This window comes from Xenopus laevis, chromosome 6S (assembly GCF_017654675.1).
Source record: "Xenopus laevis strain J_2021 chromosome 6S, Xenopus_laevis_v10.1, whole genome shotgun sequence".
NCBI classification, from domain to species: Eukaryota; Metazoa; Chordata; class Amphibia; order Anura; family Pipidae; genus Xenopus; species Xenopus laevis.
In genome coordinates, this window is record NC_054382.1 from 120,013,748 (window position 1) to 120,030,433 (window position 16,686).

General features: G+C 37.3%; 1 protein-coding gene across 1 annotated transcript in view; it reads right to left on the bottom strand.

Annotated features, from left to right (window-relative positions):
• Nucleotides 1-1,659: 1,659 nt before the first annotated feature.
• rspo2.S (R-spondin 2 S homeolog) overlaps nt 1,660-16,686 on the bottom strand; it is a 97,807-nt gene continuing 82,780 nt past the window's right edge. Inside the window, exon 6 of the mRNA XM_041567997.1 lies at nt 1,660-2,419. Coding sequence (XP_041423931.1) covers nt 2,304-2,419 — 116 coding nt within the window. The 3' untranslated portion in view covers nt 1,660-2,303. The remainder of the gene's footprint in view (nt 2,420-16,686) is intronic.

Consider the following 16,686-nt stretch of genomic DNA (forward strand, 5'->3'; position numbering starts at 1 on the left):
ACACACTGCTATTATTCTGAACACAAGTAATATCACAGTAACACAGTTTGCACTTGAAATGTCTTCTGCGTCTACTTTGGCAAGGGATGCACTGACCCCTGAACTAAATCCAGGATTAGTTTTGTCTGAGCCTAATCCAAACCCTATTTAGCTAATTTGAATATTGCACAAACTATTCAGGGTTTGGGTATGACCAAAGCAAAGCCTTTTTTGCAGCATTGTGATTTGACCAAATCCTTAGCCCCAACCAAGCTGAATCCAAACCCCTAGATATTAAATGACAATAAATTATGTTACAACTGTAGGCAACGTTAGGGAGTTTGGTTTTAGCCAAACCTTGTGTAAAATTTTGTGTTCAACTGAATCCTAAAATTCTAGATTCAGGGGCAGATTTATTAAGGGTCGACTAGTAAATTAGAACTTTAAATTTTTTTGGTGTCAAAATTCACACAATGGAATTATAATCTCCGTATTCAAATGTAAATCCAAATGTGACACTTTAACCATGGACACAGTCCTAATTTGAATATTCGCCACCTAAAACCTACTGAGTTCATGTACAAGTCAATGGCAGAGGTCCATTGAGCCATTTGGAGATGTTAATAGTAGTGATGGGCTAATCTGTCCCTTTTAATTTGGCCATAAAATTCGCAAAACTCCTAAAAATTTGCGAAACACCGAAAAATTTGTGAAACGCATTAAAGTCAATGTGCGTCAAAATAATTTTGACGTGTGACAATTTTTACACGTGCAACTTTTTTGTCCAAATGCATTAAAGTCAATGGGTGTCAAAATTATTTAGACGCGCAACAATTTTTTCACGGGGGGACTTTTTTGTAACAGCAAATTTTTTTGTTTCGTGAAACAATTCTCAGGTGGCGAAATGCCGAAATTAGCCGCAAATCCATGCCTGGCGAATAAATTCGCCCATCACTAGTTAATAGCCTTCCTGACATTGATTATTTCTTGTTTGGTGAAAAAGTAGATTCATACGAATCAAATACGATTCGAATATGATTCGAATTTTCAGATTGGAACCATTAGATCAAATATTAGACATTAGAATTTTTTCACTTAAATATCCTCCCTGTCGAATTGTTTGAGTATTTCCGAATTTAAAAAAAATTCACATGACTTCGAACTTTAATAAATTGGCTTTCCGGTGTATCCCTAGTTACTTTGAAGACTGAATATGAGGCTAATGTAATTATGGTTGCAAAGTTTGCACCATGTGTAGTCACCCATTAACTACCTTGTTATCCTCTCACAAAAACCAAGGAGGTTTTTTTTTTTTTTTTTTTTTTTTACTAAACTGTATTTGCATTTACCACACAAGTCCTATGATTTGGACTAGGGTTGCCACCTGTCCAGATTTGACCCTGGACAACCTGGTTTTCAAAAGGACTTTTCTGGTCAAGACAATCTGCCCGGTTTTCCAAATAAAAAAAAACGGGCAGGATCTCCCCTTATTGACATGGTCATCATCCAATCACTGGCCGCCACATCATAACTCCACCCATGTGATGTTGCACGCCCCCACCACAACATCACTGACCCGCCCATGTGATGTCATGATCCCTAATTTGGACTCAGATTAAATATACAGTAGGTGTATATTTTATAATGCAAACCTGAGAATTTAGGAACATAAAAAAAAACTTTTTACACAGTAAATAAGTTTATTATGTGTAGCTTCTCAGCACTATGTACAAATAACTGATAGGCTACATGGGACAAAATACAATTACCTCTGTAGTACAGTATATTAGCTTAAACAGTTATTATACAACTGTTATAATAGGCGCTGGGAACACACATCATCTAAACAAATATTTCATGTACAATCGTGAAATGTACAGTATGTAAAACAAGAAAAATATATATATTGGATCGCTCCCTCCAACGGGTTTCTTTATTCTATTTTTTTTCCTTTCACAGAAATATACAGAGAAGTCGTGGAGTGCTTCTGCAATTCTACAACAGTTCATTTTCCAAAACATTTCTGGAAGTGCCCATCACAGGCATTACATTAAAAACCAAAGAAATAATAATTAAAAAAAAAAAAATTCTTTGTCCCAACTACAACACTGATTCAACTCAGCGTTCACTCCTTCTTGGAAGTTCCGGATTGAGAAAAAAAAAATTTAAAAAATGTATAAATAACACAAACAACTTTGTGAATCAGTTCACATGTTATTTGCAACCAATACTGTTAAAGCAGCGGTTCCGCAGTTCATTAGTGTGCAAGAGCATGTAGCAGCCATTGTGCACTTAGCAAAAAAAAAGAAAATGGAATTGTCTCTTTATTGGCTGGACTGGTCTGTAGCAAGGACAACACTGTGCTGCTCTTGGGCCCTCTCCAGTAACTTCTTTTTCTTCTTCTTGTTCCTCTTGTCCTTCTTCTTCGTAGTTCTCTTTCCTAAATAAGTAAGCAAAGAATGTGTTATTAGTGCTGTTAATATTACGACTTCTGCTTTCAGTGTATGAAAGAAAGTGATTGCACACAAAAAGTGGAGGCGATAAGAAAACAAACAGAATATTTCTTAAAATTATCAGTACAATCACTGGGTGCCTCCCCTGCTCACTTCTAGAGCATCCCCTTCCCACCCCTAGCCATCCCTCCCAATGTTGAGGAGCTACACTATTCACATCTGACTAGTGATGGGCGAATTTATTCGCCAGGCGCAAATTCGCGGCGAATTTGTGCGATACGCCACCGGCGTATGAATTTGCAAAACGCCGTTTTGCGAATTTCGCTCGAAATTCACGAATTTTTCGGCAAAGCAAAATGGCGCAAATTCACCCATCACTACATCTGACATGTATACAAAGGTTTACCGAGTTGTGCATGTGGCCCTAACCTAAAAGTACATGAAAACATAATGAAGTAAATAGATTCTAGGGCCGACATAATTTTTTATCTGAGCTAGAATGCTTTGTCCGAGCAGAAAAAATAATGGCTCAAATGTAATCCTTCATGCAGAAGGATTTGTGCAGGTGTTAATGCTATATATATTATATGCTAACATATATTAATATAGGTTTAATAATTCAGGTCTACTAAATGCTGCATTTGTTTGTTTGTAAAATGTCAATGTTGGGGGTTACAAATAATACAATGCTTTCCACCTGGATAGACTTTCTTGCATTGGTCCTCACATTATCACTTATTTTATTTCACGTATTAATGTAATACAAAAATGATATTACCAAAGAAATTAGCCCCATAATGTAAATAACCTGCTCCCAGTGGGGAAAGTCACAGATACTGGTATTCTTGGTTACATCTTCTGAACCAACATTCACATGTTGATTTAAAGGAAATACATGTTTTTTTTTCAGTCATATGGACTTTAATTAGAATTGTCCCTTCACCAGGGTAGCTGCTAAATGAGCAACTGATTGCAATCAAACTATTTTCTACTTCCAGCCTATCCACAGTCCTCACTGATAGCAAGGGAAAGTGTCTGCTTGAGAGTCAAAAGGGAAATAAGTCCAATATTTTCCCTCCAACAATATTGTAGGCAGATCATGTCCTGTGAGATTGTCCTAATTTTAATTTCTCTTGTCTTGAATACAATGACATCCATTGTTCCCAGGACACTTGGTAGCAAGAACATACCATCCCGTTAACTTCTAAATTGATATTCTTTGCAAAATAAGCACACAAACCATATAACATGACTAATGATCTAGTTGGGCACATGTTTGAGATCTTCAGTAAGTCTAGCATACCCACCAAGATATCAGAAAAATGGCATACATAAAATGAATACACCTTTCCCACCTACAAGGGGTTAGGGAGATTTCCATTCAGATCCCCCAGTGTGTGGCGCCATTGTTACACTGACACAACAAGTACTACCTAATGAAGCAAGACATGTCCATCTTGCAGCCTCACATATCTTTTTGTATGGATATTCCAGAAGCTTCAAGTAACAATTAGGAAATCCTGGGATTTAATTTAAAATAGAGAACAATAGACCATACTGCTGACAGACAGATAGACTGAGACATGACAAGAAAGACAGATGGTCAAAGATAAAAGCAGATGAATCTATACATATGTATAATAGCAAGAAGAGAGACAGGGTGGCTAATTTCATGAAGATTGAGAAACACAGGAGTAATTATGGCCTTAATTATGCAGATGATATTGATTTCACTGTGCCATGGGACATGATATTTGCACGATTGTTGCTTGGCTAAATATGGTCAGATTAGTTATTTTTAGGACTTTAATCCTACTATTTCAATTTGAATATTGGTTTTTAATTTGCATTAAAACATACGATCCAAATCTGGGCTTCGTTGTATGACGAATAAAGTCTGAACGTCAATGGCCACCTCTAGGTCAGTTATGGTGGGATCTGGTGTGAACATTTACTGACTGTCCTAGACATCTTGGTCAATGATCGTAGAAGGACAAATACAGCATTTTCAGATATCGGTACCCTTGTTATAAGGCAAAAGGGTGGAGGGCTGAACAAATGGTGAACCGCAAATGAGGGCTTAAACCCATAAGTCTGAAAGCTGCTGCCACTTATTATGAAATCATCAATATCAACAATTTTTGATTGCTATGAATTTACCTGAAACTCCACCTAGCACTATCTGCATTAAAACTCTATACACAATATTTATATAAATGAATATAGACTCTGTATATGATAGTAAAGAATTGTAGTTTAATGCATATGCATTTTTAAGTTCACTTGTTAGCAAATCATCTTTTTTGTTTAGTATGAAGCTATATGTGGGGGATTTTCCTTTCCCATCAAACCAGATATCTGGTTCTACTTATTGGTCTAATGAAAGCATGTTCTATTGCATCACCTACTAAAAAACAATAGGTAGAATGAAAAGCATCTGGAAGTCATTTGTTGTCAATAAGACTTGGATTGGTCTTCTAACCTTATCAATGTCTAACGATCATAATTAAAAACAGCACAAGGATTGATGCCACCGACCTTTAAAAAGACTTGAATGTAAGAAGTTATAGATCATCTGCACCACAGAGATTAGCGATTTGACTAAGTTTTGCTCATGTTTGTTCATCTGTAGCACACTGGTCACAGGTTTAAGGGGGCAGTTCAACTTGAATTGATCTTTGATGCAGTCTGTGGTACTCTAGTTTCATTTTGAAACTTGGTGTAGTGTAATAAGTCTACAGTTTGCCCACATCTAGTAACACATAACAACCAATAAGGAGAGCTTTCATACCAGACCGGTAAATGTTACTTGCTGATTGGTTTATACGAGTTACTGACAAGTGGCTATAGGCTGTTAATTATATGTAATATGGCTCAGAATATAACTGTCTACAAGACACGAGGGGCCTTATTTATCAAAGTCCAAATTTATCCATTTATTAAGTCTGATCAAACTAGAATCCACGATTGGACCTTATTTATTATTTAAAAAAATCCAGATTTTATCGGATCAGGGACAAACACAAAAAGTCAAGCAAAAATCCGAATTGTAAGGCTTTTTTTGGATTTTTTTCCAGAACTGAAAAGTCTGAATCTTTTGGATTGTTGTCCAAAAAGCCCAAAGTAGTCGGATTTTAGTTTTAGGACTAATTTCAGCGCAGACCACAGAAACTTCCAAATAATATAGGGACCCATTGACTTATACAAAACCTCAGGTGGTCTGAGATGCTGGATTCTCAGATTCCAACTTTTACCATCCTCGGGGTATAGTAAATCTCGAAAAATTTGAGGTTTTTTTCAACTAAAAATTTGGATCTTATAGTTAGAAAAACTCGACGTTTTTGAGTATTTTCCATTCGGACTTATAACCTAAAAAGAGAAATCTTCAGCCTCATATTTTTGTAAGAGCATTACCAGACTGACAGGAAGGTTTTGGTAGGAAATGAGGAGGTTAAACAAAAGATCTTTTGCCCTTGGTATAGTCCTTAGCAGCATATATGTTTGAAATTTTAATTTCCAAAAAAGTAAAAGAAAGTTGGAGAGTTGCAATAAAATGCAAAATTGCTACCTTTCACGCAATATTTTTTTCCATTATTGCTGCAATTGGCTCAACCTTGGGCAAAAACAAAGTCAAATTGACATTTTAATAAATTTGACTGCTGTATGTAGAGATTTATCCCAGAGTGACATCACAATTCTCTTCAAGCTTCTCTTTCAAATATTGTAGATCCTTGAACAGGCCTTGAAATATTTTAAGGAGCGGTTACAACAACTACAAGCCTTGGGTAAGGAATAGAAATAGTTAAATCGATTTTCCCCTGCAATTCAAGGGTGAGAAATATCCACTAACAAGCCCACAATACTAACACTGTTACTTGTGAATGTAACTTATTGAATGCAAACAAGACTTTTCCCCATAGTTCAGCAGCTGGGAAATGCAGCTATGAAAGAAATAGGATATGTGTATATGGAATCGCATTTTATGGATTGTTTTTCTTTTTAAAGCTATAAACATGTTCCACAAGGGGCAGTCCATTTTTAACGTAGCAATTAATAAACTATTTTTATAAAAAATTTACTTTCCTAGCAGTATATGCCATTAGGTTATCCTAAATAAAAAAAAATGCCATTTTAAATACTAAAGGCTGCCCCCTGGGATCCTATAATTCACAGTGCACACAAACAAACCAAGGGCGCACATACATGTTATGTCCCATGAGCAAATTACTGGACAAAGTTTTTTCTTTTCCTCCCACACTTATTTCTCTTACAGTTAGAGCTGCAGTATTTCTGGTCAGGTGATCTCTGAGGCAGCACACAGACCATCACGAAATAGTGGTTCAAGGCAAGAGATGTAAAAGGCCAATATTTACTGATATCTATGGGTAAGATTTTTAATAGGTCACTTTATACAATATAAACGATCAGTTGGTTAAGTATTAATTCTGGGGGTATAGGTTTCCTTTTAAGGGTCCCCATAAGGGTAAGAAATCTATGGTCTAGAAACAGAAATGTTTATTTACGGAGGAGAAGCACTATATAAGCGTCTCCAAACAAGACAAAAATGGGATATTCTTTGTCAATAACATAAAAGTTTTGAATCTTATCCCTCCATCATACCGCACAATTGCTATAGAACCATAATGCTTTAATGAACCTGATAATGAGAAAAGAGTTCACAGCATGTTACACAATTCACTTTCATAATTGAAAAGGGAGGCAGTCCATCAACTGCCGATTAACCTAAAAGAATTGTCACAAGGCAATACACAGGCACTCAAAGCTACAGCTTGTCCTATTTCATACTCTCACTCAATGCAATTTTCCAGTGCTATCACTGTCACATCACTGAGCACTTCTGGGATAATCTTCCACATCTGCACAGTCCACGTAACTAGAACTTCAGGCTGTGTTGCTCTACAAAACATAGGACTTCTACCAGTCCCAAAAGATCAAGTAATTGGCTTAGGTTAACCACTCACATATGAACAACATTGTCATCTTAATTTTCCTATAATATGCTTTCATCAATTGCACCTTAGGCTTATGTGTCAGCCTAATACCTTTGTCATTTAGAATTAATGGCAGAAAAAGTTTTTCAAGACCCTTTCTATGAGGTTTTTCTCTATACTGAGCAACTACATGCAACCAGCCACTAGTCAGCAAAAATTACCAAAGCTTATGTTCGTATATCATTGAAGAAGATCCTTGCACTCTTTAGTATTGAGGCAATAAGAGTGTATATTTCCCAAGTATCTTGATAGCACCCTCTTATGTTCTTCCATAATATTTTCCTGCTGAATTGGAAGGAGTTTATATATTAACATCATATAATGTTCTCCTATGTAAAAGGTCATGAGAAAAAGTAACGTCTTGGCTTTGCTATGGAAAGTTCTATTTCTGACTTTGTTTGATTGACTATACCCGCAGTTTATAACTTTTCGTCCCCTGGGCAATGTTAACATAATAAGAGGACTAAGGGGCAAATTTACTAAAGTGCGAAGTGGCTAATGCTAACGAAAATTCGCCAGCGTGGCGTGATTTTGCCAATTTACTCACGGGTGCTGGTGTAAATTCGCTAGCGAAGTGGACCTACTCTAGTGCTACTTCGCACCCTTACGCCAGGCGAAGTTGCGCTCTGGTGAAGGGACGTAACTACGCTAATTCACTAAGTTGCGGATTTTCGTGAACGATACCTCTTGCCCCAGACTTTACTTCACCACCTCAGACCAGGCGGAGTGCAATAGAGTAAATAGGGATGGTACAAAAAAAAAGTTGAAATTTTTTCTAAGTCCCAAAAAAACGCTGTCGTTTTTTACTTTTTATAGGGTGATGGGCTGAAAAAGATCGAAATTTTTGTTTGGGTTCCCCCGGATATTTGATAACATATGGCACCTAAACTATACTGTGGGCACATGTGTAGGGCATTAGTACACATTTATTAAAGGGATACTGTCATGGGAAAAAAACATTTTTTCAAAATGAATCAGTTAATAGTGCTACTCCAGCAGAATTCTGCACAGAAATCTGTTTCTCAAGAGCAAACTGATTTTGTTATATTCAATTTTGAAATCTGATATGGGGCTAGACATGTTGTCAATTTCCCAGCTGCCCCAAGTCATGTGACGTGCTCTGATAAACTTCAATCACTCTTTACTGCTGCACTGCAAGTTGGAGTGATATCACCCCTCCCTTCCCCCCCAGCAGCCGAACAAACGAACAATGGGAAGGTAACCAGATAACAGCTCCCTAACACAAGATAACAGCTGCCTGGTAGATATAAGAACAACACTCAATAGTAAAAACCAATGTTCCTTTTGAGACTCCTTCTGTTACATTGAGAAGGAAAAACAGCAGCCTACCAGAAAGCATTTCTCTCCTAAAGTGCAGGCACAAGTCACATGACTGGGGGCAGCTGGGAAATTGACAAAATGTCTAGCCCCATGTCAGATTTCAAAATTGAATATAAAAAAATCTGTTTGCTCTTTTGAGAAATGGATTTCAGTGCAGAATTCTGCTGGGGTAGCACTATTAACTGATGCGTTTTGGAAAAAACATGTTTTCCGATAACAGAATCCCTTTAAGTTTCCCTGGCCTTGTGCAGTGTAATGTGTTTGCTGCTGCATATAAGTCCAATGTACTTGTACTGCACGCCGTATGCAAACTTGCCTTCACTAGTGAAACTTCAAACCACTGATCCTAACATTGCTAGCGCAACTTCGCAAATGATCAGTAACTTGTGCGCAACTTCGGATCTTCTTGCGAATCTACACCTGGCGAAGTGCGGAGAAGGTGCGGTGAAGAATTTGACCATCACAATTATCATACATCTACTCTTGTATCATTGGGAATTGTTCATGAATATACACTGGGGACCTCTGTTATACATTACAGAACTAAAGGGAGCCTCATTGATGGGACACATTCCCTAAAAATGCGGTAGCTGCTCTGCTTATATTCAGTAATAGTATTTCAGTGTTATCCAAGCAAAACAATGACCATCACTCTGTTATGTGGCCCCAGAATCCTGCCAATGGGTATTGCCCAGATTAGTTTGAGCAAGAGCAGGTTTCTTGCAAGCAATTTGTGAAACTAATACGTGTACAAATGTAATGCCAGGGGATCAACCACAGTGAAAGCAAATAAAGTCCAAACATAGTTTGTGAAAGTAAGTAATGTTATATTACATTAAGACATTATACACTGCCGTGAATACAAGGCATGTGCTGTTGTTGCAGGGAGCAAGTTCCACTTGTGTTTAGAGTAGCCGAGCCACTTAAGGTAATTATAGTATTTTGTCTGAATTTGTTTTCTGTTTATTTTTAAACCTATCTGAGTCATTGAATTAAGCCCAACATATTTCGTTTCATCAAGCTGTGACCACTTAATCAGCTAGCCTTAGCCAAGTATCTAATTGTCGGCTAAAATATATCTTAAGTCTCAGACCTGTATTTTACAACAGCGGATAGAAAGAAAAAAAAAAAAACCTTTGAAATAATCATAGTAAAAATAACAGGTCATATGTAGCTCTAGGGTGCTGAACGCTTTAAGAAAAATCCCAAGAGGTGTTTAAAGGGAGTCAAATATATGTTAAATAATTACAGGCTACAAATAACTGGCTTTTACACATGCTTATCTAATGAGGCTGTGCTTTACGAAACATTTGTCTGTACGAGTGCTCTCCTGCTGTGGTGAGAATATTTTGCTATTTTGGAACTCTTTTATGGAACTTCCCACCATGAAACTTGTTGCATTACGCAGTTTATTAAAGTTTGATTCTAGAGAGGACATTGATTTTATTTTTTATTTTCAATTACTGGGGTTAAATCAGTAAAAATAAACTTTATTTGGAGGTGCTTTTAGAGCTTAACTATGCCCCTTGCAGTTGCTGGGGGGGACTCACTAATGTAGAGAGGTCTCCTATGTCTTCTCCTTTACTAAAAATATCAGAATTCCAGCAATTCAAATTCTGCATTTCATGTTACCCTGATTTGTTTCTTCTCATGGTAGAAGGACTCGACCCCCATTGTGTATGGGGCCAGAAAATGAAGTGGAAAATTCAAGAGCAAAAACAACGTTGGCTTGATTTTAAACATGGCCTAAAATTTTTAGAACTATGTTGAGTTGATATATCTTCTTGTAGGATTAGGCTTTGATGGATGGTTTTAAAGTGCAATTACAACACAAGGGGTAAACAACGATTACAAAAAAATGTTTTAAATAGTTTGGAAAATCCATAACTGTTAAAGTTTCCAAATACAAAATCAATGGCATTTGTAACCCAATATCTGAATTTAGGGTATTTATATAATTAACAACTGATTTATGGCATTATATAGAGAAAAAAAATCTTACAAGTGAAAACCTGTAGCTTTTATAAGAAATTTATACAAACACCCCTATAAGTCTTTCTAGAATAGGGAAAAGAATATGTAACAAAAACTCCCCAAATAATTCCCATCCTTCCAATATTTTCCCCCGTTTATCTACAAGCCAACTTATATATTAAAATTTATTTAAGAAAATACAAGTCCGAATGTGTTTGAATGCAGCATGTGGGGTGTTAGAGTTCAGCAAATGTACTGGGCTCTAACATCGTCCTTAAAATGCAACAAGGTATTGTACATTCCAACAGTTTTATGTATGTATGTATGTATACTTTTATTTATATATCACTGCTATTCTGTACTACTGCATTCATTGTGCCCAAATAAAAATACTAAATCCTACATGGTATTAGCAGGGCAATATGACCGGACTGTCTCTAGTCATAGGAATTAATATGACTTGCAATTAAAGAAGGCTCTGGCCCTTATATGCCTTGACCACACGTGTTGACTTTATTTACCGGAAAATAAAATGAATATAAATTTGACTTGGGACTGAAAAAAAGTACATTTCCTTGTAAGTTGTAAGCTGAAGTTACTGCTTTAATTTTCAGAAAGATTTAATATATACATTTAAGTAATGTTTACTAGCTTAACCCAATTACTGGAAAACATGCCCTTGAGTACTCTCATAGAATAAGTAATTTATGTTTCAAGATCTTGAAATTATAATCTATAGTTATACAGTATGCCAAATTAATATTTACTCCTTGGGATATGATATATAATACTGTTGTGTTCCTACAATTCCCCCAATCAGAAAAATCTTTGGCAGATCCATTTACCCATCATTGTGCTAATGGCGCGTGTTTGTAGTTTCGGATATAATAAATCATATAGCAAAATAAAACACATTTTTCATGAAGTATAAATAAGTTTTGTTCATGTTTATAGTTCTAGATGAACCAGATGAATATAGTTTTAAAATAACCTTTTGTTAGACGCGCCAGGAGATTGTTGAAATCCCCTACCTCCCGGTGCGTCTCTCCTAGACTGGTGGTGTGCAGGCATGAACTTCCTGATTGATGATGTCATTTGACGCTGAGCGTCCTGACTACTAGCGACATGACGTCACCAAGGGGCGCCAGATTTGAATTTTGGCAACAAATCCTCCTTAAAAGGCTACTCCTCCATTTTGGAAATGCCCAAGCTGGTTTCGTTTATCTGTTCCTGCTCAAGCATTTATCCTGTTTATTATTATCCTGGTTTTGACTTCTGCCTGATCTTTGACTACGATTATTGCCGCCTGCCTTGAACTCTTCGCCTGACCCTGACTACACCTTCTCTTTATCCCTGCCAGTACCTTGATTACGCTCTTGTTATGCACTTCCTTGTTGGCTTCCTCAGCAGAAAGCCCGGGGCCCCAAAAGGGAGTTAGTGAACACCGGAACCCACACAGTTCACTTGTGCATCCAAAGGTACCATTCACCACAAAAGGTTCCTATTAATGAGATTGTTACACAGTTATACAAAAATATCTCTTACTAAAAACATCACTCAATGGTTAAAAGACCAGATCTATACCATTGGCTCATTACGAAATAGAACAAAAAAATTTAAAACTATCTGAATTACTTTTCGAAAATTACTATTAGAAAATAAAGTAAATAGAGAGATAAAGATCTGTGGCGCCAACTAGATTTGATTTCAGTGCACAGAATTCGATTATGTTCCATTAGGAGCTCGTATTCATTTACGAGGTTGTAATGAAGATTATTTGTGATATTCCTGCATAATGTAGTTCAAAGAAGTAAAAATTAGAGAAAAAAAACAAAAAAAGATCTGACGGGCGGGGATAAGAGGATCTAGATTTCCTATTTCCCTAACTTCATGAATTGCACAGTGTTAATTGCCTAACATATTGGTTTAAAACTAAAAATGAGAAACAATAATACAGAAAGCAAATCCTACTAATACAGGTAGATAGTCTTGTTTTTAAATATAATTTACATGCATATTTGGTATGCACTGTCTGATCCCTCTGCTATTTTTTGAGCAGCATTGCGTTTTACAATGTATTTCATATGAAATATTTATATATTTAGTATGTTTTTGTCATGTGAAAGAAACCTAGAGTACACAGAGGAAACCTACTCAAAAAAAGGGAGAACATACAGTAGAAACTCCTTGCAGTTAGTGCCCCAGCTAGAATTGAAGCTAGAACCCTTGATCTGCTAAACACTGGGCTGACCTATTCCATTCATGTCTGACGTTATGGGTAGTGATGGGCGAATTTGTCCCGTTTCCCCGAAAAAATTTGCGAATTTCCTGGGAAAATTGTGAAACAGCACAAAATTCTCAAAACTCAAAATTTGACACCTGCGTCATTTCGCAGGCATCAAAATTGGCGCCGGCGACAATTTTATGCACACCTATTTTGTCGAATTGCATTAAATTCTATGGCCGCGCATAAATTGTCTTTGGCATCAAAATTTTTTGTGGCGGTTTTGCGAATTTATTAGCCAGCAGAATAATTTGCCCTTCACTAGTTATGGGAACTCATCTAATGGAACACAAAAATGCTAAAGCATCTGCGTCTAAAGAAAGATATACTGACTTAAACATTAAAGACTTGGGGGCAAATTGACGCCGAAGCGTCTAACGCTAGCGTGAATTCGCTAGCGTTTTCATTACTTCGCCGATTCACTAACGGACGCTGGCATAACTTCGCTAGCGTTACTTTGCACCCTTACGCCTGGCTAATTTGCGCAACGGACGTAACTACGCAAATTCACTAACGCGCGCATTGTTCTGAACGCTACCTTTTACGCCAGACTTCCTTCGCCACCTCAGACCAGGCGAAGCGCAATAGAGTAGATAGGGATTGCTTCCAAAAATGTGAAAACGCTGGCGTTTTTTCTTTATTATGGGTGATAGGCTGAAAAAGATCAAAATTTTTTTTGGGGCTCCCCTCCTTCCCTCCTACATTTCCTAACTCATGGCACCTTAACTATACAGTGGGCACATGTGTAGGGCAAAATAAATTTTTTATTTGATGTTTTGAAGGTTTCCCAGGCTTGTGTAGTGCTGCTACGAATACTTCCATTGAAATTTAAATTTGGCGCCGTATGCAAATTAACGCTAGCGTAACTTCGCTTTGCTTGGTGAATCAACGCTAGTGCAACTTCGCAACCTTACGCTACCCCTGAGCACAACTTCGGATTTTAGTGAATTTGCGTAGCGCTGGCGTAAATACGCCTGGCGAAGTGCGGCGAAGCGCAACTACGAATCTTAGTGAATGTCCCACAAGGTAACATCTGACTTAATAATCGACATTGCAACATGCTGAGAGTTGTTATTCAACAGATGGAGAGCCACAAGTTGGACATTGGTGATTACAATGCTTAAAACTAACCAGCTGACCATCTACTATTTTCCACCTGTAGGTCCCTACTTATGCTGGAGGCCAAAGATCCCTTTTTCCACAGCCTGTAATCAGCCTTGCAGTGATAAAAGCTCCATGATTTGCATATATTTGGAAAGAGTACAGAATCTAAATCTTATCATATACACCCACACACCAAAATACCATAAAAACAAATAAAACTTGGTTAAACCTTCACTTTATATCTATAACAAGAGAAAAAGAAAACTACTGGCTTGTGTGAAACGATATCTCTATGTTTTCTCGAATGCTCCAAATTCCATAATTTTAGCAATAAGTGCTTAACTTTGATTCTTTTAGCCAAGACCAGCAATTATAGTCATTGCATGAAAATTCCACTACAATACAGCTTGGGGCAAATTCATCAGAAAACATGTTTTTTTCAAAACGCATTAATAAGTTAATAGTGCTACTCCAGCAGAATTCTGCACTGAAATCCATTTCTCAAAAGAGCAAACAGATTTTTTTATATTCAATTTTGAAATCTGACATGGGGCTAGACATTTTGTCAATTTCCCAGCTACCCCTGGTCAAGTGACTTGTGCCTTCACTTTAGGAGAGAAATGCTTTCTGGCAGGCTGCTGTTTTTCCTTCTCAATGTAACTGAATGTGTCTCAGTGAGACATGGGTTTTTACTATTGAGTGTTGTTCTTACATCTACCAGGCAGCTGTTATCTTGTGTTAGGGAGCTGTTATCTGGTTACCTTCCCATTGTTCTTTTGTTAGGCTGATGGGGGAGAAAATGGAATGGGGAGATATCGCTCCAACTTGCAGTGCAGCAGTAAAGAGTGATTGAAGTTTATCAGAGCACAAGTCACATGACTTGGGGCAGCTGGGAAATTGACAATATGTCTAGCCCCATGTCAGATTTCAAAATTGAATATAAAAAAATCTGTTTGCTCTTTTGAGAAATGGATTTCAGTGCAGAATTCTGCTGGAGCAGCACTATTAACTGATTCATTTTGAAAAAAAATGTTTCTCCCATGACAGTATCCCTTTAAGGTCGAATATCGAGGGTTAATTAACCCTCGATATTTGACTGTCGAAGTTAAATCGTTCGACTTCGAATATCGAAGTCGAAGGATTAAGCGATATTCGTTCGATCGAACGATTAAATCCTAATTTTAATCCATCGATTAGCTAAAATAGCTAAGCCTATGGGGACCTTCCCCATAGGATAACATTGACTTCGGTTGCTTTTAGGTGGCAAACTAGGGGGTCAAAGTTTTTTTTTTTTTAAAGAGACAGTACTTCGACTATCGAATGGTCGAATAGTCGAACGATTTTTAGTTTGAATCGTTCGAAGTCGTAGTCGAACGTCGACGTAGCCCATTCGATGGTCGAAGTAGCCAAAAAAAAAATTCGAAGTTTTTTTCCTCTATTCCTTCACTCGAGCTAAGTAAATGGGCCCCCTTATGTGTTTGAATAGCAATAACATTGAAGGCAATGTAATAAGAAGTATAAAAGTGCTACCAGAAGCAGTCAGCAGCTTTCCTGGTTACTTGTCCTGGTTCCTGGTTTTTTGATGCTCCATCTAAATCACCCCAAATTCACCTCCAAAAAGCACAAGACAATTAACGTTCCCCCCAACCACCATTTTTCCATGACCTGTTTATCAAAGGTAAAGATTCTTTATTTAAGAGACAACTCCAGCCCAAAGCAAGACTTCTCTAGTTGCCAGAACATCCTCCAGCATTTTGAGAAGGCCTAACAAGCCTTTTTTCTCATTTGTCTAAAAATCATCCAGTACATAACCTTTTGCTCCAAAATTCACATATTTACTAAAGAACCCTACCATCCATGTTCTCCTCCTTTCTACATAAATATATCATAGAAACCAGCCCAAATCTCTTTGTCAGCTGCAAATTTATGGATAGTTTTGTAGGCCTCAAACCATGAATATTGGCATTTCTTTAGTTGCTGAATTATTTTGCTCATCACTTTATCTAGATCTAAAGCCCCTGTTTTTCTATAGCGATCCAGTGGAAGGTAGTATGTGTGATATCCCCTCATCAGGAGGACCTACATATCTAATATCCATTATGAAGGGAAAGAGAAAAGATGCACCATAGGAGTCCAACCATTCCATTCCCCTGCTGGCTTTGCTTTACAAACTGCTGAAACAGGTAACAAATCTTAAGCGCTGTGCTTAGAAACTGCTGGAAAGTAAGGGAAAGAAAACTATTTAAAAAGAATGGATGGTCTGCACGAACCCTTTCTCTGAAATCCTCATGACACATGTGAACGCCACGAGCACTAGTTAATACTTCAAGCCAGTATAAATATACATTTAGCAGAAAGGTTCCTTTCAACTAATCTTTGCTTTACTGGCTACGCTTTGAGTGATTGGTAGCTTATATTTTTTAATCCTACACCAGAGGTCTTTATACCCCCATTTTCAGTCAAGCAGTTATTTGGGGCCCCCTCAAAACATTATTGATCTATGAAGTGAAAAGTCACTTGTCTATAGCTGCAGGTATAT